General features: G+C 35.5%; 1 protein-coding gene across 5 annotated transcripts in view; it reads left to right on the top strand.

The window, feature by feature from the left end:
• The window catches only part of MYLK4 (myosin light chain kinase family member 4), a 144,349-nt gene that overhangs the window by 101,556 nt on the left and 19,618 nt on the right, over nt 1-23,175 (top strand). For all 5 annotated transcript variants that reach the window (XM_074199541.1, XM_074199543.1, XM_074199544.1 and 2 more), the window contains 7 exons: nt 10,148-10,223; nt 10,975-11,371; nt 13,274-13,599; nt 15,091-15,196; nt 15,940-16,033; nt 16,122-16,231; nt 19,757-19,898. In XM_074199541.1, coding sequence (XP_074055642.1) covers nt 10,148-10,223; nt 10,975-11,371; nt 13,274-13,599; nt 15,091-15,196; nt 15,940-16,033; nt 16,122-16,231; nt 19,757-19,898 — 1,251 coding nt within the window. The remainder of the gene's footprint in view (nt 1-10,147; nt 10,224-10,974; nt 11,372-13,273; nt 13,600-15,090; nt 15,197-15,939; nt 16,034-16,121; nt 16,232-19,756; nt 19,899-23,175) is intronic.

The raw sequence follows: 23,175 nt of genomic DNA, 5'->3' as shown, positions 1-23,175 counted from the left end.
GAATATTTGTTTTCCTTTCTATCCCTTTGGGGGCTGCATAATGAGGTTGGAATAAGTGACTATAATTTTTTTCATTAGTTTTTAAGTTTGTGTTTACTTTTTTCAATATATTAACTTCCAAGTGCTTAAAAAAAGAGTGTTCATTTTAGAATTTCATTAAGTAGTCATATGAAAGGTACAGAGTGGAGGGCAGGTATATCATTAGTTTGGTGGTGTTACACAAAAGGAAGATGTTAGAAGGTTGAAAGTAATGTCCTATAGTTGATTCGGTGTGTGAAAGCCTAGGCATTCCATGAAATGATGTTGAGATGCCCCAGAGGCATATGGCATATGCCCTCAGCCAGGGGTTTCAGAGCAAAAAAGAGAAAGAAAGACAGAAAGACAGAAAGACAGAAAGACAGACAGAAAGAAAGAAAGAAAGAAAGAAAGAAAGAAAGAAAGAAAGAAAGAAAGAAAGAAAGGCAGTCAGACAATCCAAGTAGTAACTAACATAGCCCAACTTTCAACAAGCACTGGCTTTGTTGGAAAGTAGTTAGTTCAGCAATAAGTTGAAATGTGAAGTCTATCTCTTTAAAGGCTCAATCCCTACATCAGTTAGTGGGAAAAGCATGATTTTGGTCCAGTGGGATTGCTAGACGGATTCAGAAACTTTTTTCATGGAGTTCAAGTCTAAGTCCTTCCTTCCTCCCTCCCTCCCTCCCTTCCTCCCTTCCTCCCTTCCTCCCTCCCTCCCTCCCTTCCTTCCTTCCTTCCTTCCTTCCTTCCTTCCTTCCTTCCTTCCTTCCTTCCTTCCTCTCTCTAACACACAGTCAGGGTTTAGTGATTTGTCCAGGATCACAGAGCTAGTAAGTTTCTAAATTTGGATTTGAACTCAGGTTCTCATCTACTGTGCCACCTAGTTTCCCCAGTTGTTTCTTAATCATGATTATTTTGTTTGAGGATTTCGGTCTGGTTCTATTAGAAGACCTCCCACTTTGGATACCTTCTCTATCAATAGAGATATAGTTATTTTCCTGTAAGTTAAGTGATTTGCTCAGAGTTTTATTGCCTGTATTCAACAGATACAGACCTTGAACCCAAGACAAATACTGGTCTTTTTTTAAATAAACTATGCCATGATTCTATTAATATAAAATAATTTAAAGGTTATAAAAATTTGCATGCCACTCAGAGCTGAGAGTTCCAAAGTATATTACAGAATCACACAATTTCAATTGGAAAGGACCCCAGGGGCTATCTTGTCCAGTACTTGTCCAAAAAAAAAAAAGAATCCATATATATCTAATGATATTCATCCAACCTTGAATGGAAAACCTCCAATGAGTGGGAACTCCCTAACCTCTGAGGCAGCCTATTCCATTTTTAAATAGTTCTAGTTATTGGGAAATTTTCTCTTAAAGCAAACTTGAATTTTGCTTCTTTGCAATTTATACTCATTGCTTCTAATTCTGTCCTCTGGGGCCAAACAGAAAAACTTAAATGTATTACATATGTTCTTGACAAGTCTTATTCACAACTGACTTTAATAAAACATACAAATTAATAGAACTGGTGCAATAGATCATATGACCAATGTCCAATTGGCTTATGTGGTCTCTATCAAGAGAGTCTTTGGGTAGCTTTAAGTTAAAAATTCTGTCTAGTCTCCTTTTTTATCACCCTTTGGTTTAGAAGGAAGATAAGTAAGAGCACAAGAAGACAAATAATAAAAAAATAGGTAGTATTTATTTAACACTTTAAGGTCTACAAAGCACTTTGTAAATATCATCTTAATTATCCTCATAATTAGTAATCAAGGAAGGTAGGTGCTATTATTTTCCCATCTTACAGAAGAGAAAACTGAGCCTGAGAGAGGTCAAGTGATTTGTCCAGGGTCATTCAGCAGATAAGTACCTGAATCTGGATTTGAACTCAGGTTCTCCTGCTTCCAGATCCAATGCTGTATCTACTGTGCCACCTAATAGGAATCCAGTCTTGGTGGGAGGCTTGAGTAAAGCAAAAAGGAGTCCCTCTTTTTTTCTTGTTTAGGCTGAAAGAATTTCTTGCATAAGTAGGACTTCAGTTCCACTACTATCCATTATTATTAGTAGTGCATTGGTGTTTTGTTAGATTGACATTCTAAAATTATAAACTTAACTATCAAAATCTCATTTAAGAAAAGTGAATTAAAAAATGAAATCAGGTATTAAAGTAACTACAAAATAGACTCTACTTATAATCTGTTTAGGGAAATGTGGCTTTATCTAGGGCAAGCAGCAATAGATTTGGAGGCAGAGACTAAATTCAACACCTCTGCTGTCACTAATTGCTTATGGGCAGCTAGGTTGCAGTGGATAGAGGGCTAGGCCTGGAGTCAGTAAGATCTGAGTTCAAATTCTTCCTCAGACACTAGCTATGGGACCCTGGGGGAGTCCTTGACTCTGTTTGTCTGTTTTCTCATCTGTAAAATGAGTTGGAAAAGGAAAATGCAAACCACTCCATTTTCTTTGTCAAGAAAAGCCCAATGAACAGTCTGAAAATGGCTCAATAATAATAGCTTACCTATATAATGTTTGACAAGTCAGTTAAGTTTCCTTATCTCTAAAAGGAGGGAATTGAATGAAGTGACCTCTAAAGTTCCTTCCACATTAAATCTATAATGTTACATAGTCATTTTAACAAAATAATAGCAAAAATATCATTTGTTGTTATACTTCCTTCCAATCTCATTTTCTTCTGTGCATATTTTTGTTTCTGTTTTATAAAATGTACATTTACATGTGACATGTTTAGTTTCTAAGGGAAGCAATATTTTTCAGAAATTAAGAAGACAAAAGAATCCAAACTGCAAGCAGAGCATTTTTTCTAAGCTTGGTAAAATGTATTTTGCGTGTTCTGCTCCTCACTGCCTCAATAAAAGCCTCTCATACAAAATACAGATTTTAGAAAATCAGATTCTGAAAAACCACATGGTCTAGAAAACAGGACAGAGAGATCACAAATCTGGATCCCATTTCTTATTCTTGGTAAAACTTGAGCAAGTTACTTGATGGGTCTTCCCCTGTCTGCCATCATTTATTTATCAGATAACAATGGGTGAATTTCTTTGGGAACCTTGAACAAAGTTGTCATTGAACTGAAGAATTGGTTTAAAGAGAGAGCTGAAACTGTCAAGAAGACCTGATTCAAGGCTGGCCTCTGATACATATTTGCTGGGTAGCCTTGAGCAAATCACTTACTCTCTCAGACCCCCTAAGTAACCCACAAGTTTGTGGACAGGTGCTGATCTGTTTTGGTCTAGAGAGTTCCTCCCCAAAAGCAAATTGTACCCATGAAATCACAGGACCTACTGAAAAAATACAGTAGGTTGCCACTCATTCCACTATAAAGAAGTGGTTCTTGAAAGTCAGCCAACTAATATTTATTAAACTACTACAATAGACCAATTAGTGGAGATCCAATGAAAGGCAAAAACTTGGCTCTCAAAGAGCTCCTGGTCTATAAGGCAACATGTAAACAATTATGTATTCATGAAATATATTACAAAGTAGATGGAAAGTGATCTCAGGGATTTGTTGTTGTTGAAATATTTTATAGTTGTTTCTAACTTTTTGTAATCTATTTGGAATTTTCTTGGTAAAGATACTGGAGTGGTTTGCCATTGCCTTCTCCAACTCATTTTTGGCAGTTAAGTGACTTTTCTAGGATCACACAACTAGTAAGTGTCTGTGGCCAGATTTAAACCCAAGAAGCTGAGTTTTCCTGACTCTAGACCCAACATTCCGTCCACTTTACTTCTTAGCTGTTCTTAATCTCAGAGGGAAGGCAAAATCTATTAAGAAGAAAGGGGTGACAATAAAGAACTAAATTACTATAAAGGATGCATGCCTTATTAGGTGACCTCTTGTACCACCTCGTGCAAATTGGTCTTCTGGATTAATAGGAAAGGAAACAGATTGGATAAAGAATGATAGATCATATCTCAGGGGATCTTGACAAGTCATCTGACTGGGTCAAGGAGAGAACTCAAAGAGAAACTGAGGTCCTGAGAGGCTAAGCAAAAGAAGCAAGGGACTAGAGAAAAGAAAGCTATAAGAAGCCAGGTGGATCTGAGAAGCCTAAAATGGCAGGAAGAGGGCAAGACTCTGGGGGTGAGGCTGTTTAGGTTGATTAGGCATGAGGTGTGTCAGGACAGAAGCTGTGATGCTGAAATATTTCCTTTCTCTTTCTGTGAAGGTGATCCTGTATCCCATTTACCCTTGAGTTCCTTTATGGGAACTTGAAGACTTTTTCCTTGGGGAAGTGGTATGAGGGTGGATATATATATCTTTATATATGTAGATGTATAGATCTATATACATCTACATACATCTATCTATATCTTTGTTTAAATGTTTACTTTGTTTTTTAAATAAAAAAATATAGTCATTACCAATTGCTTATATGGGTGTACTCATTGGGAATATACAGTATTGTTGTTGTTTCAGCTGTGTCCTACTCTTCATGAACTCATGGGGGATTTTTTTTGGCAAAAATATTAGAATGGTTTGCCATTCCTGCTTCAATGGACTAAGGCAAACAGAGGTTAAGTGATTTGCCCAGGGTCAATCGGCTAATATAGGTTCCTGAAGCTGCATTTGAACTCAGGTCTTCTTGACTCCATGCCCAGCCCTCTATCTACTGAGCCACCTATCATACAAATAATAGACTTCAAAGGCAGGATTTGAATTAAGGTCTCCTGACTTTAGTGCCAGGTCCAATAGAAAGTGACATACTGGGAATATTCTATGTCTTTATTTTCCTTTTTAGTGATTATTTTATATTTTAGAAATAGAAACTGAAATTATTTAATATTGAATTTTTTTTATAAGGGAGTATTTTTCATTCAAGAAAAGGAGAAAATAGTTCTCTATTGAAAATCTTTTTGGTACAAAGTTCCTCTAGATGTCAGTATTACATCAGGAAATACAAAAGGCATTGCCTGCGTTTTTAAGTCATTCTTCCTGTTGATGGTCACATGTGATATTATTAATGTACAGTGGTTCTTTGGGGGAAGGTATTACACTTGTATTTCTAAATGTGGACTGGAATGTCTGACTGCTATGGATCAAAAATGATGTCACAGCTTTCAGAAATTCTACTTAGAGACAGCTATAAACTATATGAACTATAATGATTTGAAAATGGCTCCTGGTGTTATGACTGGAGCTCTCAAATAGGCTTCTGGAAGGATGGGTAAAAATCTCAGACCAATTACCTTTACAGAATAAAGCCTGGATTGTATCTAAATTACCATGTCATATTAGACATGCCCTTCTGGTGAACAGATCCATTATTCTGGGATGGATACCAAACAAAACCCAAGTGCATAAGCTGCCTGGGGGTGAGAGTAACAGACACAGTTAATTGCCCTCTCACTCTCTAGGACCCTTACTTACCCTCTTTCTTAAAGCAGGTCACACTGAAATATCTACATAATAGAGGATTCCACATAACCCATTTAAAGCAGCTATGTCCTTCTCCAATGGTTCACTTGGATCAGTTTCTCTTTCTGTTGAGGCCAAGTATGACAGTAGGTAACAGGACTATGGCCAACTTCCATTCATCAGCATGGTGTAAGTGAAATTATAAATCAAATATTCTTCTACTTAAGAAATTCATATTTGTAAAGGTTAAAAGCACTTCTTTTAGAAAGGATGTTGTTCAGTTGTTTTTAGTCATGGTCAACTCTTCATGACCCCATTTAGGGTTTTCCTAGCAAACATATTGGAGTGAGTTGTCATTTCTTTCTCTAGCTTGTTTTGCAGATAAGAAAACTGAGGCAAACAGGGTCAAGTGATTTACCCAGGGTCACTCAGCTAGTAAGAGTCTGAGTCTAGATTTGGAGCCAGAAAGATGAGTCCTCAACTTCAGGCCCAGTGATCTCTATCCATTTCACTGGTGGCTATTCCATTTCAGTATACTGAGAGATCAGCCCTGCTTATTTATTAATTTATTTAACTTATTTATTAGTTAAAACAATCATTGTTCTGGTTGATAGTTACATATGATAACTCTTGGGGGAAAATATTGCTCATTTTTATTTATATGGACTGGAATATCTAACTAAAGGAGACACTTTCCTTCTCAAATACCTCAACTAATTCTTGCTTCTACCTATTGCTGAAAAACAGGAAAATTGCTTACATTACCTGTCTAGCATTCTTTTTCTCTAGGTCTTCCTATCCTTCTCTGAACATTTGTTTTAATGACTAGTCCAGTTTTTCTCTCTGCCCCATTTGTATATTCAGGTTTCTATCCAAAGGGGTATATCATAAGTTCTCTTCTTTTTTCTTCTTAGTCTCAAAGCTGAACCTCAACTACCAGAAGAGTCTTTATAAACCTGGAAGAAAAAAGGGGCAATGATTCATATTGTAGTTTCATTGCTTCCCATGGTTCTGCTGGGTGTTTATAAGGATTATTATACCAGTTCTCTTCTGTCAGATGCTGGCAGTAAATTCTTAATTTGATATTTTTCCCAAGGAGTTAATGGTTACTCCTGGTTCTTCAATATCAAATAAATACATAAAAGCATTTATTAAAATGTTGTTTATCATGTGCCTGTCACTAAGTGCTGGGATTATAAATATAAGCAAAACCAAATATAATTCCTGCCCTCAAGGAGCTTACATTTGAATAGGGAGAAGACAATACCTAAAAAGGGAGCTGAATAAAGGGTTGGGAAAGTGAGAGAGGAGCTGAAAGAGAAGTGAGTTTGAGCAATCTTCAAATGAGGTTTCATAGTTGTAATTCACAATTTGGGAAAAGGAGTTAGGGGAATCTTATGTATATGACCCCATAGGAAATAAATACAAACCATGAATTTAATATATTCCATAGGAGTGATAACTAAACTGTCTAGTAATATATATTATCATTCTTAAGACAATTGCTCATTGGGAGAATTTAGAGAAATTTCTTATTTTACTGATTTGGGTGAAAGCCTTTAAAAATTATAGTTGTTAGTCCTTCTGTGTTGAGATGCTTCTAATTGTACTAATACTGGCTTAAATGATCATAATGTTAGAAGCAATCTTAAGAGATTAATTAATCTAACCTCCTGATTATACAGATGAAGAAATTGAAATTCAGAGAAGCCATGTGATTTGCTTGAGGCCACTTGGGTAGTAAGTGAAAGATCTAGGATTTGAACCAAGATCTTCTAACCCCAAATCTACTGCTCCTTAAAAACTAACAAAAACATACTGCTTACTTTCATATAAATTAATCTTACTCTGCTTCTGACTGAATCTTTAGCCACATAACTCATTAATTTACAATTTCATTTTCTCTTTCCCAACCTAGTATTTTTCTTTTATGGCCTTTCATCTTCCAATAGACTATCTCTAAATGTGAATATTTTCCACCATAACTTGTAATAATTGTCTGCTATGATCCATCATGCTAAGTGGAGGAATTTATAGCTAAGGATTTGCCTAATAGGTCAAAAAGGTAATTTATAAGACTATGGTTGAATGAAACATAATGCTCATAGCTATTCCTTAATCCTGTATAGTTGACTTTCATTTTTTGACCCATTGGTTCATAATTGGAAACTGAATTAACCTAAATCCTTCTTTGACCTTTATGACACTGTGATATCACAATCCTCTAACCCAGTGGAAAAACTATTTTCTCATCCCTTAAGACGTTGGTTAATACCCATCTGTTTTGACACATGGCTACATGCAAGGTCAAATCTTGGGCCTCTGTCCCACTGGTTCTCTGAATAGACACCTTATTCACCTGGGACCAAACCTGCCAAGGAGGGCAATCAAGGTTGTTAACTGGTGGGTTCAGGAGGTCCAAGATAACTGAAGCTTCATTATATTACTAATCCTCTTCCCCTTTGCTCTATGTATCACAATTTAATTTAACCTACATACTCTACTTAACATCTTTCTAGATGCTAGGAATACTTTGACGGATCTGTTAACTGACAGATGTGATCATTCCTTCCAGTAATACTGATCACATTTCCTCTTTGCCTTCTCATCCTATACAGACCTTTATTTATGTCCTCTGAGTTTCCTAGAGGGAAACTCTACCCACCTTGTTGCCTGATTTTCCCAGGTCTCTTACTTTGCATGCAGACCAATAGAGGAATGGAGCTTCATATTGTATTTTTTTTTTTGTATCACAGACATTACCTAGTGGAGTGCCTTGTACGAAAAAATGCTTTTCCATTTGGCATTTATCTCTTTATGTTGTAGTCGCAGCCTAACTTTCTAGACATTTTCACATTACTTCTCTTTTATTATGTATTCCAGTCAAAATGATCTGCTTGACAATTTTACCATGTACAACATTCTATCTTCCACCATCAAGTTTTTGCACAGATTATCTTCCATATTGAATGTTGTTCCACCTTGACTCTACTTCTTAGAATCTATATGTAGAAATTCTGGAGTATCATAACTCCTGGCTCTGGTTAATAGATCTTTATAGGGGCAGCTAGGTGGCACAGTGGCCCTGGAGTCAGGAGTACCTAAGTTCAAATCCGGCCTCAGACACTTAATAATTACCTAGCCATGTGGCCTTGGGTAAGCCACTTAACCCCATTGCCTTACAAAAAAAATAAAACTAAAAAAAAGATCTTTATACTCCTCCATATCTGTCAAATTATTCCAAAACACCCTTTCAACTTCAATGTAGTTTCTACCACTAGGTTTTTCTTGATTTTCCCTTCCTCTTATTAATTCTGCCTGCCTTCTACATCCAGCAAATTATTTGTATTCATTTACTCTATGCTTTCTATATACTTATATGATATATCTTGAATACTTTCAATAAAATTTAATCACCTTAAACACAAAAGTTGTTTCTTTTTGTCTTGGGATTTCTGGTGTTTAGCTCAGTGAAACTTGGTAATTGCTTGGTGAATTGAATGAATTAATAAGCATTTGATAATCATGTTCTAACAATCATAGGATCAAACACCAATGGAAATATCCTTAGCGATCATACAATCCATGCATCTCTTTTTTAAAGATAACATTGGGTTCACAGATGTTATATCCAAAGTCACATAAGTAATAAATTGGAGAGAGGGAATTTGACCTCCAGTTCTCTTGAGACTCTAAATTCAATGCTTTTCCCACTGTACCACCCTGCCTCCAGATAGGTGATTGTTAAGGTTACTAATTGTTGGAAGTAGATGTTGTATAATTTAACTTTTTGTAGAACATTTAACATATAACAGAGAATAATGACTGTAACCCCAGGCTTTGATTTTCTCTGATACAATGAGTGCTGTCATTTATTATTTATTATTCTGGCAGTGTGAGAGAGAGAATATATCAATTATAAGAGAATTAAATTCTATTGTAAAGTGTACCCAACTCAAATGCAAAAAGAATTCTCACATTTAATTTGAGCTTCACAAATTGGGAATTTATTTTGTTTGCACAGTAAAAGGACTAATGTTTTTCTTAGTCCCAGTTTTGTAAACAAAATTTGTTACAATCCATTAATGGTATAAAGAAGATTCTCAAAGCAATGTTTGCTCAAGAAAACTACCTCTCTAGAAGGTTAAAAGGGCCTATTTACATACAAACAATATCTTTGCAAAATAAGTCCCCAGTTAGGGTGACTGTGAATAGAGCACTGATCTTGAAATCAGAAAGATTCATCTTCATGGGTTCAAATTCAGCCTCAGATATTTACAACTATTATGACCCTGGGGTAGTCACTTAATCTTGTTTGTCTCAGTTCATCATTTGTAAAATGAGTGGGAGAAGGAAATAGCAAACCACTCTAGTGTCTTTGCCAAGAAAACCACAAATGGGGTCATGAAGAATCAGACACAACTGAACAACAGGATTACTCAGGTTGATACTTGAATATGTTCATTAAAAAATTTTATCTATTAATTAAAGTTGGGCTTCCTCCACTGAGCAATGACAAATCGTAAATTTTAGTTGTATTTATATTCAGTCTCTTCTATAGAAGAAAGGTTTTGGAATTGTTTTCCCAGAGCCATGCCAATTCAAAATCTTATTATTTTGTCATTATTTACAACTTTTTTTTAAGTATTCTGTAATTCAGATTAATCTTTCTCGCAATTACTCTGGAGCATTTCCTAGAAGTTAGAAGTGAATTCTATAATATCTTAATTGTATATCCACAGGCAAAGGAGAAGGTATGGCATCATTTAAGCCTGAAAGAAGCATGTGTGGCAAAGAAGAGAACTCTAGACCTCACAGGTAGTATTCAAGGATAAAAAAGATTTTTGTTGAACTTAAGTGTTGTTCGTGACCACACGAAAGATACATTTATAAGTTATGATCTGGAGAGGCTATATTCTTTGATTTAAATTTTTTTGGCTTTCTGCCTTCATTGAATGCATGAAAGAAAAACTTAAAAAACCCTCAACTAATTGGCTCCATCATCTTACTTCATCTTGCTTTGTTTAAAGTTCATATTTACTAAGAGAAAAAGTGTGTATGCATGAATGTGTGTGTGTGTGTGTGTGTGTGTGTGTGTGTGTGTGTGTGTGAGAGAGAGAGAGAGAGAGAGAAAGAGAGAGATTGAGATATATTATATTTTTATTTGCTGGAGCTTTGCTCAAGTTTTACCTCTGACACATACTGGCTTTATAATCTGGACAAATGATATAAACCATCTTTTTGTGCTTTAAGTAACTATTTAAGACTATTACCCATAGATGACTTATTGAAGATCTTGCATCAATATAGGGAGTTTTCAAATTGGGAAGGCCTAATCCTTTTCACCCATAGAACTCATGGAACTATATAAGAATGTGGTTGTCCATGTGCATATATATGTATTTGTGCACACAATGTATATGCTAATATTTCTATATTCACACATAAATATAAGGGAGAAGTGAAAGAGAGAAATAGGGAAAGGGTAATGGCAAACCATTATGTCATCAAATTATACTAATATTATGAATCTTCTATTGAACTAATGGTGCTTTGTACTGGCTTCTAGAGAGATCTACTCAGAAGAACCAAGCTTGCTCTGATAAAGAAAAGATTCATAAACTCAATAAAGAGAATGCTGAAAAGGCTTGTACCTCTCTCATTCAGAAAAGTTCTCCAACAGGAAGACATCAAAATAAGGTAGAAGATTTTACTTCCAGAGAAGAGTATAGAGAGGACACTACTGGAAAAGATGCAACAAAGATGGGGAGACAAGAAGAGGTAACCATTAGTGGAGATAAGCTAGACATTGTGGAAAAACTCAAAACTTTGGGAGATGTGAAGAGATCTCAAGACAGTCTGGTCTCCAAAAGAGAGAAGAATGTGCTTCATGCTAAAGGAGATATCAATGAAGAAGAAACTGGGGAGGAAGGATCAACATCTGCAGCAAATGGAATAGTAGAAAGGTATAAGAGTTTGCTTCCAATACAATATAAATAATAAATGATAAAACTGTTGGGAAGAAATTCTGTAACATCAGGTTTAAATCGATGTGGTGTCAAACCCACATAGAAACAGAGACTACTAAGCAGTACAAAAAAGGATCTGATGGTCATCATGTTCAATTACATTTTACTTAATTTGTTAGATATTTCCTAATTATATTTTAATCTAGTTCAGACAGTCTGTAATCTAAAATAAAATCAATAGATTAGTTGGAGCAATAGCAATAGCTAATGAATTTCTATCACATTGAATCTCATAATGGGCATTACTTCAAAACTTTATTAAGACTGAGTAAAAAGGCAGTTAGGTGGCACAGTGGAGCCAGCTCTGGAGTCAGGAGGACCTAAGTTCAAATCCAGCTTCAGACACTTAATAACTACCTAGCTATGTGATGTTGGCCAAATCACTTAACCCCATTGCCTTTCAAAAAACAAACAAAAAAGACTAAGTAAAAAGTAATTTATCAAGTTACTCTCTTTAATATTAAGCCTATATATATGTAAAGATTTATCCAGTTTGAAAATCTATTAAAAATTAATTTGATCAAAGTGAACACTAATAAAGCAATGCCTCCAGACAATGTTGATATTAGAGGCAAAAATCCAAGATATGAGTCTAGTTTTATCCTGCCTGTGTGGCCCTTGTCAAAGAATGTATTCATATCCCTTTCATCAAGGACAGTTCATGCTAGACCAACTCAATTTCCTTTTTCAAGTAGGGGAATGCTAAAGTTATAGTTTACCTAGGTTTTAGTACTTTTTGTAAATAAATATTTTGATAAACAAAATTTCTTTTCTGTAAAACACAGAAAGATATTTTCTAGATCAAACTCAAATAGAAATGGCAATCACATGTTCTGTTTTTAATACTTGAGCATCCCTGCAGGTTGCATATTGACTTAGAAAACTGCATGTTAACATTATATTCAATTGTATTTTTATTTTGTCAAATATTTTGCAATAGTAGTTTAATTTGCTTTGAGATTATTACAAATGCCCCAGTGTTTTGATATCTCTGGTCTAGATGATAGTAAATTTAATTGAATTTGGAATGAGTTGGATTTTGCATCTTGGAATCCCTGGTTTTTTTTTCAGAGTGGCTAAAGTAATGCCTTATATATGAGGTCTTTCCTGGTCTTACTTCTCCTCATCTCACCTCCCCTCTGCCAGCTTACTTTATCCCTACAAATTTGCATTGTGTCTGTTTTGTATATGTTTTGCATATACAAACACACATACATACATATGTATGTATATATATATATACATATGAGATCTCTATCTTTTGGTTGCTGTTCAAAAGTTTCAGTTGGCAATGATACTTGGATGGTTTGTTATTTCCTTCTCCAACTCATTTTACAGATGAGGAAACTGTTTTCCTGACTCCAGGCTGGGCACTCTATACACTGTGCCACCTAGCTGCTAAGAAATATATCTATATCTACATAAAATCAAAGTAGCTCCTGCCTTTAACAATCTTACATTGGAGGAAATGTGTTTGCTATATATACGTATAGATATCTCCTATATCTGTGTAGCTGTGTTGTGTATGTTTGGCATATATATATATAATATATATACATACATATTAATTAATATATGTAATATTAATATCAATATAATATTAATTAATTAATATGTACATGCATATTAATTTATATATAATATATACATACATACATACAGCTGTTATGAGGAAAGTGTCTGAGAGTTAAATCTGTTAGAACATGTCACAAAAGATAAAAAAGACTATTAATATATTTTATCATTTTCTTTCTGAGTAATATTTAACAGATCTCCATTTCCAGGTTTCTTTATCTTTATTTTCTGAATTAAGAATTTTACTGATATTGTATTTTTCAGTTATAACAACAATGAAAAGAATAATTATTCAGCAATAACCCAAGAAGGCCAATCCATGAGACCCCTCTCCCAGAATTGTGAACAAGCTGCTCTGGCTGACCACAGCAGTAAGCGGAGAGTTAATGATGGAGGCCTCCTCATTGATGACAAGAAGAAGAGCAGAGTTGACATAGAGGGCACAGATGAAAAATGCAAAGCTAAGGAGCCCACTAAGATAAAACAATCCCTGAGCTGTCGATTAAGCAAATTTCAGGAGTCACCCAAGATTAAAAACGGTCATCTAGCAAAGTCTACTGCCAAAGGGAAAGATCTTATGGAACCATTTGGTAGGAAATAATTTATTTTTCAGTTTTAACTCTTTTCAACTATCAATTTTTTAAAAAATATAATATAATCTAAAGAAGCAATAGTGAAATATTCTTAAAACCCCTGCTTTTAAAAATATGTAGAGAAAAATGGAAACCAGTCACACAGTTCTCTGATAATCTCCTTTTTCTATCACATTCATAATATTTGAAGTGTCAAAATCAAATTTGGAAAACAATTAGAAATATTGTTCCATTGAGAATAGAAGTGTGTATTAAAGTGTAGATGGGTCTGTAAAGAGACAGTTTAACTATGGGGATTGTCATGCCAATAGACAGGGCATCCCAAAGCATTTCTTCACTTCTTCCCTTATCATCTTCTTGTCTGCTACTTTGCCTTCTCCTCTAATCCCTTTAGGGATGTTTTGAGGCATACAGATGGCAATGATATCTATAACCCTTTCTTTTCCCCATTCCCCACTATTCTATGTGGGGAAAAGCTATGTCCCACAGTTATGGTTTTGAATCTACTGCAAATGAATTTGATTCTTCTCTTTTTAGATTATTAGGTTTTCCCCCTATAACAAAGAGCTAAATTAGAAAGTCCTGGAAGTGAAGGATTGAGTCCCCTGTTTCATTTGCACTGGCTCATAGTACACATGCAGTCAATGTTGCCTATTGAATGAATGAGTGAGTGAAGTAGGGTATGAGTTAATGTAGGTGAAGGAATTAGTGGAATGAATAATTGGATACATGAGTGAGGAATGAAGAATGAATTACCAGTTTTTAAGAGAGATAGAAATAGTAAAGAAAATGACTGTTAAAGAATTATTGTTACCTGATGATACTGCTTGATTGAATTCAAACTGTAGTAGATTGCTTTCCCACTGGAGACTAAGAGTAGGAACCATGAAACTTAAGCAGTTTTAGAATTAAAATTTATCCAATTTTACAGGGTGTTTCATTTCCAGTAAGGGGAAAATCAGTTTTGTGCCTTGGACTTCATTTAAAGTCTAAAATATTTTGGAAAGTGATCTATAAATTTTTTAAAGTATTAATAGCATTAAGAAACCCTACTTTTTTCCCTCTCAACTCTGATTAAAATAACTTGCCGTTTTAGTAATGTTTTTGATGATATTCCAAATAATTTCTTATCCTTTGTTTGAAATGGTCTAGAATTTAGAAGGGGTATCCAATGGAACAGACTGGAAATTCTTAAACTCTGACATTTGTAAGGCTAGGGGGTCCTAAAGATAGTGCAGATAGTGGCTCATTCATCCTGAGATACTTTCTTTTAAAACATCAGCAACAAGTATTCTGTTTTGTAATGTTTGATATTAGCATTTAAAAAAATGAGATGCGTCTTTAGTTTTAGTTCGCAAGGAATAAAACTTGAGGCCATTTAATTATGAAATGAGGAAACTTTCAGCAAGAAGATTATAAATAGGGTGTTACTGGAAGTTCTGGAAATTTAAGAGATAATTCCCTTTTTTTTCCCTCTTCCTCTTTTAGATGATGTTCAAGCTCCCCCTGCCCCATTTGATCACAGGATTGTCACAACCAGACAGTCAGCAATCAATAGCTTCTATACTGTGAATAGGAGGGAAATCTTAGGAGGGTAAGTAATACTATATTACAAGGAATTACTCAGCAGAGAACGTGTTAATGAAGAAAAATCTTGAGATCTTCCTAAATGGATGCCAGCCTAGAACTGGTAACCAAATATGTTATATAATCAAACACTTTAAAAGGATTCTTAATCATCCTCAAGCCCAAACAGATGTCTACTGGGTCAATGGGGTGGTAGCTAAATGTAACATTTATTAGATTGATTCATGTCTGATGTTTTTATCCCTGAAAGGAAGAGACCAAACCAATTTCAAGTCTAGTTAGAAACTGTTCTGTACTTTGACTTACAAAGTAAGAAACAATATTTAGAATTGGAAATTCATTGAGTTACAGACCGTGTCTTATTTTGCAAAGTTAAAGATGAGATCAAAGGAACCTAGTCTTATGTAACTTTGGAAATTTCAATCTTTTGCATTTTAAGCTCAAGCCCACATGCAAGAGTGATTATATTAGAATGCTGGCAGAGCTATCCCTATTAAATCCAGATATGCTCAGTATGATTGGATTTATCTAGAAGATTAAAACTGGATGGGAAAAAAAACTGGATGGAATCTACTACAGGATATGTACTGTTGGCTTGCCCATATGGCCTCAAAAGTGCTCATTTGATTTGTTCATTAAGAACATATGGAAACATCTAATGGGAAACTATTGTCATGTTCCAGGTTGATCATTTATGCTTAGTTCTGTATAATCACATTGTCTATCATGCCCCCCTTTTTTATTTTCCAGGGGACGGTTTGGCCAAGTACACAAATGTGAAGAAAAAGCCACAGGCCTGAAATTAGCAGCCAAAATCATTAAGGCCAGAGGGGTTAAGGAAAAAGTAGGTACTGAGTAATATGGACTTTCCCTCCTCATTCTTGCCACATTTAAAAGCCTGGGTTTAAAAGCCATTCCTTCCTTCCTTCCAGGATGAAGTGAAGAATGAAATTAATGTCATGAACCAGCTGGACCACGTGAATCTCATCCAACTCTATGATGCTTTTGAGTCCAAGAATGACATTGTCCTGGTGATGGAATAGTATGTGTTTTCTTTTCCTTGTTGACTTTCCTTATCTTTCTTCCTTTTCCATTTCCTCTTCAAAGCTTAGATTGCCACAATGATAATATTTTTCACCAGATTTTACAATTATTGCTGTAATTCAGTAACCCTTTAGATCCTGCAGGATTTGTGAGTTGCTCATACTGACATTTAAGAAAACCATAAGATCTTAGAAATAGTTGCTTACTTTTGCAAAGTGCTTGAAGATTTAAGGAGTGCTTTCTTCACAGAAGCTTTATGAAATAGGTAGTATGATTTCTTCTTTTTTTTGAGGTGATGAAACTGAGACTTTTTTGAAAAGTAAGTGAAGTGATTTCTCTAGGGTCACATAGTTAGAAGGTATTTGAATTCATTCCCCTCAACTCTCAAGTCCAGCTCTCTTTACTCTGGAGAAATGGTTCATAAGTGCTTCCATTAGGCATAGTGGACAGAGCACTAATCCTAGAATCAGAAGGACCTGAGTTCAAATTTGACCTCAGATACTGGACACTTGTTTACTGTGAGACCTTGGGCAAGTTACTTAACTCCTTTGCTCCACCAAAAAAGATAAATAAAAGATAAATGCTTCTATATATGATAAAAACAGAGTTTGACACAAAGTTGGTACTTAATAAATGATTATAGACTTACTATGATTGTTTCAAAGATTTGTATGCTCTATATTTTATAGTATACGTATGGGATCTCATATTTATGAGATCCCAGAGTCAAGAAAGGGTTCATCTGGATCAGCTCCCTCATTTTATTGATGAGTATTTTGAACACTAAAGAATGAAGTGATTTATCTAAGGATATTGAGGAAGGGGGCAGAGAAGGACTCGAACTGAGGTCTGCTTATTCCAAACCCAATCATTTTTCCATCCTACTGTGACTTCAATATTCTAAGGTTTTACCACTCTTTCATTAGTCCACACACACACACACACACACACACACACACATATCTATGATGGAGATAATAATCCCTACCTGCCTTGGTAGGCCTTATCCTTGAGTTTTATTGTTTGGTCTTCAGTCATCTTCAATTTTCTTGACAAAGATACTGGAATGGTTTTTTTTAAACCATTTCCTTCTCCAGCTCATTTTACTGAGACAAACAGGATTAAATGACTTGCTCAGGGTCACACAGGTAGAATCTGAGGTCAGATTTGAGCTCAAGAAGTTGAGTCCAGGCCCAGCACTCTATCCATTGCCTCACTTTACTGCCCATCTTGAATTACTGTGGCCAAAAGAAGTTATTACTCCATGGTGATGAGCCTCTCTGAAATTGCTTTGGCTGATCCTCAGAAAATTGACATGCTATCTATGGCCAATGTCATAATCAGAGGTTTTCTCTTTATGTGTCCCGGCAGAGCTTAGGTGTCACTGACATGACCTTTGAGGACCCAAGGTCACCTTGACATAGGTCAGGCATGTTTTGGTATCTCTTGTTTAATATTGGAAACAGATGAGACCTTTATCTATATAATAATGGTTAGATAAAAGGGGCTTATTTAGCCATTGTAGAGAAAGGATATTCAGCAAGGATACAGAATTGATTCTGTCACAGTTTTCCATACTGGTCTAGCAGTCAGAAGTCCCAAAGGTGAGTCAGTCAGTGGTCCACTAGAATTTATTAAGCCCTTATACTATGCTTCCATTCATTTTTTTAGGCTTTTTGCAAGGCAATAGGATTAAGTGGCTTGTCCAAGGCCATATAGCTAGGTAATTGTTAAGTATCTGAGGCCAGATTTGAACTCAGGTACTCCTGACTCCAGGGCTGGTGCTCTATCCACAGTGCCACCTAGCCGCCCCTAATATGCTTCCATTCTTTATATCTGTTGTATTTGGCACAATGTCTGACCTATAATAAATGCTTGTTGACTGACACCTGAGTAGGACTTTAGCAGATTGATTTCCTCAGATCAAACTATCATATGTACCTGGTCAACATACCATATTTTTGAGCTAGAGAAATTTTTTTTTATCTTTCAATCATCTTGAATGTGACCATTGATAGCAAACATCCTATTTCAGAGCTTAATATTTTAAAAAGGTGTTTTTCTATAACAAAAAAGCATCACACATTCAGCATTTATTAAATCAAACAAAATTATTTTTAAAACAGGAATAATCAAGATTAAACATTATGAGAACAGTTCTAAATAACAACAATGAAGTCTGCATGAGATATTTATTCTGGGAGTTTAGAATTGCTGCTTATGAAAATAATCTCATCTTTATCATAAAATTCAACTCAAAATTTATGTATATGACATTCTTCTAGTATTGGAGACAAAAGAAAAAAATGCCAGTCTTTACCCTAAAGGAACTTCCAGTTTAGTAGGCAATTTACATTTCATTAATACTCAAGAATATAATAATAATAATAATAATAGCAGAACACCTTAAAATCTTTTCTCATTTGATCCTCACAATAACCTTGCGACACAGGTGCTATTATCACTTCCATTTTACAGATGATGAAACTGAGGCACAGAAAGGTTGCTCAGAGAAGCACAGGAAATATATAGATATATTTTTTTTGCAAGGCAATGGGGTTAAGTGGCTTTCCCAAGGCTACACAGCTAGTTAATTATTAAGTGTCTGAGACTGGATTTGAACTCAGGGGACTCCAGGGCTGGTGCTCTATCAGTGCGCCACCTAGCCACCCCACACAGGAAATATTTTAATTTACATTTGAAGAACTTCTGCACTCCAAGTTCAGCTTTCTACTCACCAAACTATGGTTCTCTAACATACTTGAAGCAGTCCCTTACTGATTTTCACCTACTACTTAGTCTTTCCTTAGGTTTTATCCTGGCTACTGTTCTTGGGTTCATTACGTACTTAGAGCACAATAAATTAGGACTCAAGTTTTGTTTTAATAGCACAAAAAGTTCTGCAGGCCTTAGTATCCATGAAGTTAATGTGCAAAACTGGAACTTTTATTTGATCTCCTTTTTAAAGAGGCAAGGTGCTATAGGAGTAAAGTCCGAGTAGCTAGAGAAGGAAGAATAATTGAAATGTACCCATTAATAGTGTTATGAGCACTGGCTCTGGAGTCAGGAAGACCTGAGTTCAGATTTGACCTCAGGTACTTACTAGCTATGTCTCCCTGGGTAAATCTCTTAAACTTAATTACCTTCAAAGCAAAAAACAGGAATCAAACAAACAAAAAAAAAGGTGACAAGGGCATTAATAAAATAAGGTCAGTGATTCTGAGGGGGAAACATTGTGTCTTTTTATTTGTTTGCCTGCAAATTGAAATTTCCTGAGGAAATTGCCTTTCCCAGTAAAGATCTGCACTAGTTCTAGGGTCACTGAGAGACAACTGGCCTGTCATACAGTCGGAATATGGCAAAGGCTGGAATGGAATCCATTTGTACTAAAGTTAGTTCTCACTCCACCATGATAGGTTGCCTTTCTTTTGTGGTAATTAGGGAGAAATAATTGAATGCTCTATGAGGCAATCAATGAATGCTTAAAAAAACCTTAAATTTTTCATACTGCTTCTCTCATTAGTGTGGATGGAGGTGAACTGTTTGATCGAATTATTGATGAAAACTGCAATTTAACTGAGTTGGATACCATTCAGTTCATCAAGCAGATCTGTGAGGGGATAAAATACATGCATCAGATGTACATCCTTCATTTAGACCTGAAGGTAGAGTATCTGCTTTGTATCATTTAAAATGTTAACCTTTTCCCATCTGGCCCTGAACATATGCTTGTGGCCCCATGGGATATCATACCTTGCCCATTTACACCATTTATATCATAACTAACTTAGATAAGAACCCTCTCTTTGAACTTTTTTCACCTTTATTTGTGCTGTACTCATCTTTCAGGGCCAATTAATAGAAGTCCCCCATTTCCAATTCAACAAACAAGACCACAATTGAATTAAGCACCTGTTAAATAACTTAGTGTTAGTATTGGGGGTGATCCAGAGTTCATACACAATATGGTCTCTACCTTTATGCAGCTCCCATGGCAGTGTCATGAATACTAAAGACCTGGAATGGTTAGCAGTCTCCTGAGTGCTTCTCCTCATTATTTTCAGATGTCTGTCTGTGTGTCTGTGTGTGTGTGTGTATGTGTGTGTGTTTCAAACAAATCAATGTGCTCCTAGTTGAAATCAGACTGACTCTGGAATCTTCAGGAATCTCTAGGGATTTTTCAAGTTCCTTACTTCCAAGGATGATAGAGAATTGAATAATATGCTGAGGAGATAGGAAGTTTGGCAGCTAGACATGTTACAGAAACACCAGGGAGCAAAGCAGAAGGGGGCAGAGGAACAGATGGCACAAAGTTGCCAAAGAGGGTAAGGAGGATATTTTAGAGGTGAGTGAAGCAGGCTTTCCTTCCCCTTCACTTACTCCTCTACCTTGCCTTTCTCCTCCCTTCTAATCTCAGAAATGGGCTTACAATCAGTAAACAATGATAACCCTCACTCCCTCCCCTCCCCCACACTCTGGTGATTTGGCTTGATGGAACAGAACACCATAAATCTTCTATTTTACAAATTTAGGAGGTTAGAGTCAATCATCTCTCAGATTTCTTCCAGTTCAAAAGCCCATGAACTTTAGGTATATATAGGTCAGACATTTTCACAGTTCTAGGTCTTCATCAGCCTGATAACAGTGAACCAATATGAACAGTAAGTTATGTGATGATTAATAAAAATAGCTAGTATTTGTATTGTACTTTAAGGTTTGTAAAGTGCTTTCTGGATATGATTTCATCACCATTTTATAGATAAGGAAACTGAGGTTGAGAAAGGTTATCACAAGATAGTGTCTGAGAAAGGATTTGGACTTAGGTCTTCCTGTCTCCAAGTCTAGTTTGATCCACTTTTAACCAATTCTCACTTGTGGCTCCAAAAAGCTGTAGCATATACAGTAGTCATATCCCAGTAAACTAACTTGGCTGACAAGCTAAACCAGTTTAAGGGTAACTGAGATCTCAAACCTTTCAGTGAATAAGGGTGGGGTGTCTACCTAAATAAAGTATGTGCCCCAGCATATTGGGCAGATGAGAACAATTTGTTCTAATGTCCATGAAGACAGCTGAAGCAGGTGTTACGGAATGTTTAGAACTTGGTCAGACATTGAAGATGCCAAGGTCATTCACTGCATTCCTGACCAAGTACCAGACATCTTGACTTTTTCCTGCCACTGAATTTCAATGACTTAAGAAGAGAGACTGAGGCTGATGATTGTGTGCAGCTCTATCTCACTTAAATCCAATTCACATACAAGTCAAGTCATTGCCTGTGATGTCATTGGTCTTCTCTGAAAATGGACAAACAGTAAATAGTATCCACTGTACAATTAGCTACCATACATATATATATATATATATTCCTATTCATATTAATACATATACATACCAGTGTCATGACTATTAAAACAGCTGAATATGTATGCATACACTATGAAATTATGTCTCTATCATCCAGTATGCTGTGTATATATGAGGTACATAATAAGATTGGAAGGTAAAGGAAAGAGGAAGGAGGAAGGAAGAAAATTAATATATATTTTTGCACAACTGAATGAATTATGCCCTTTAAATAGGTTCTTTAATGTTCAACTTTCCTGTTCTAATTTGATTTTGAACTGCCTCCCCACCCTATAAATGTATTGCCCATATCTATTACTAGTTCATTGTGGGAAGGTAAGAGTATATAGAGATTTTTACAATTACTTCAGAGCATTTGGTTAGAAGCAGAGAATAATTCTATGAACTTTTGCCAAGCAATCTTAATTATTGTGAATATTTCCCAGAAAGTAATCTTAATTTAATGTGAATATTTCCCAGAAAATCCTAAAGGGCCCTGATCGGTCTGGAAATAAACAAAGATGAGCTATAGACTTGATGACTCTTGATAGAAGTTTGTAGGACTTACTGTGGGCTATGCAGTCAGTTAACCGTTTAGTTAAGGCCTTTTTTGACCTAATTTACTTGAGTAAATGGCAAAGAAAAAACCTGTATAGATCATAAAAGACATTTGAAAAAATTTCCCCAGATGTCTCTGTTCTCAACAATCTTTAAAAAGGTAAAGCTATTCTGTAAAAGTATTCCTTAATATTTAAAACCTTTCAATATGATTGAGCATAAGAGTTTAGAGTTAGAGCAGGAAAGAATCTTAAAGGTCATCATATTCAACCCCTTCATATTTCAGATGAAGAAACTGAGTCACAGAATGATTAAGTGACTTGCCCAGGTCATACAACTAATAAGTATTTGAAGTAAAACTTGAACCCAGGTCTTCCTGACTCTCAAATCTAGTGGATGGAGAGTCACTGTTCAATATTACCCTTTAGTCATTGGAGCCTGAGGCTATAGTTTGTAGAAATAATTAATAATTAAATGTCCACACACAATGTGGTTTGGACTTATCCTAGCAAAAAGCTTCTAAACTCAGTGAATCCAATGTCAACTCAAGGGAGAGGAATTCTTGAATATTGAAAGGGAAATGTTGCATAGCCTTCTAATTAACAATAATATATTGCAGTTGGGAAGGGCTTTTCACTTTTCAAATCAATTTTATATCCACTATCCTCTCAATCAGTTACAATGCTGTAAGTAAAGGTAAATTGGTCTCCTTTTAGCCATTTGACAAATGAGAAAAGTGAGGGACAAGAATGTTTATCAATTTCATTTAATTTAGTTTATAGCAAAAGAAGAACCAGAAGCTTGGTCTACTTGATTCCTTGCCCCCACTGGAATGCCAGATGCTTGCCACTGGAATTTGAAGTTGAGTTCCACTTTTGTTTCATCGAAAAAAAATCAGGGAAATACATTCTTGGCTATGCAATTGAGTTCCCTCAATCTAAGAGGATCAGTTCTAATGAACAAATTGTGTCATTTGGAAATGAAAGATAGTCTTCAAAGTCTAAATGCTATTACTTCTAACTTTTTCTTATTTTGGTTTC

Source organism: Macrotis lagotis, chromosome X (assembly GCF_037893015.1).
Source record: "Macrotis lagotis isolate mMagLag1 chromosome X, bilby.v1.9.chrom.fasta, whole genome shotgun sequence".
NCBI lineage: Eukaryota > Metazoa > Chordata > Mammalia > Peramelemorphia > Peramelidae > Macrotis > Macrotis lagotis.
This window is presented reverse-complemented; position numbering and strand designations above follow the sequence as displayed.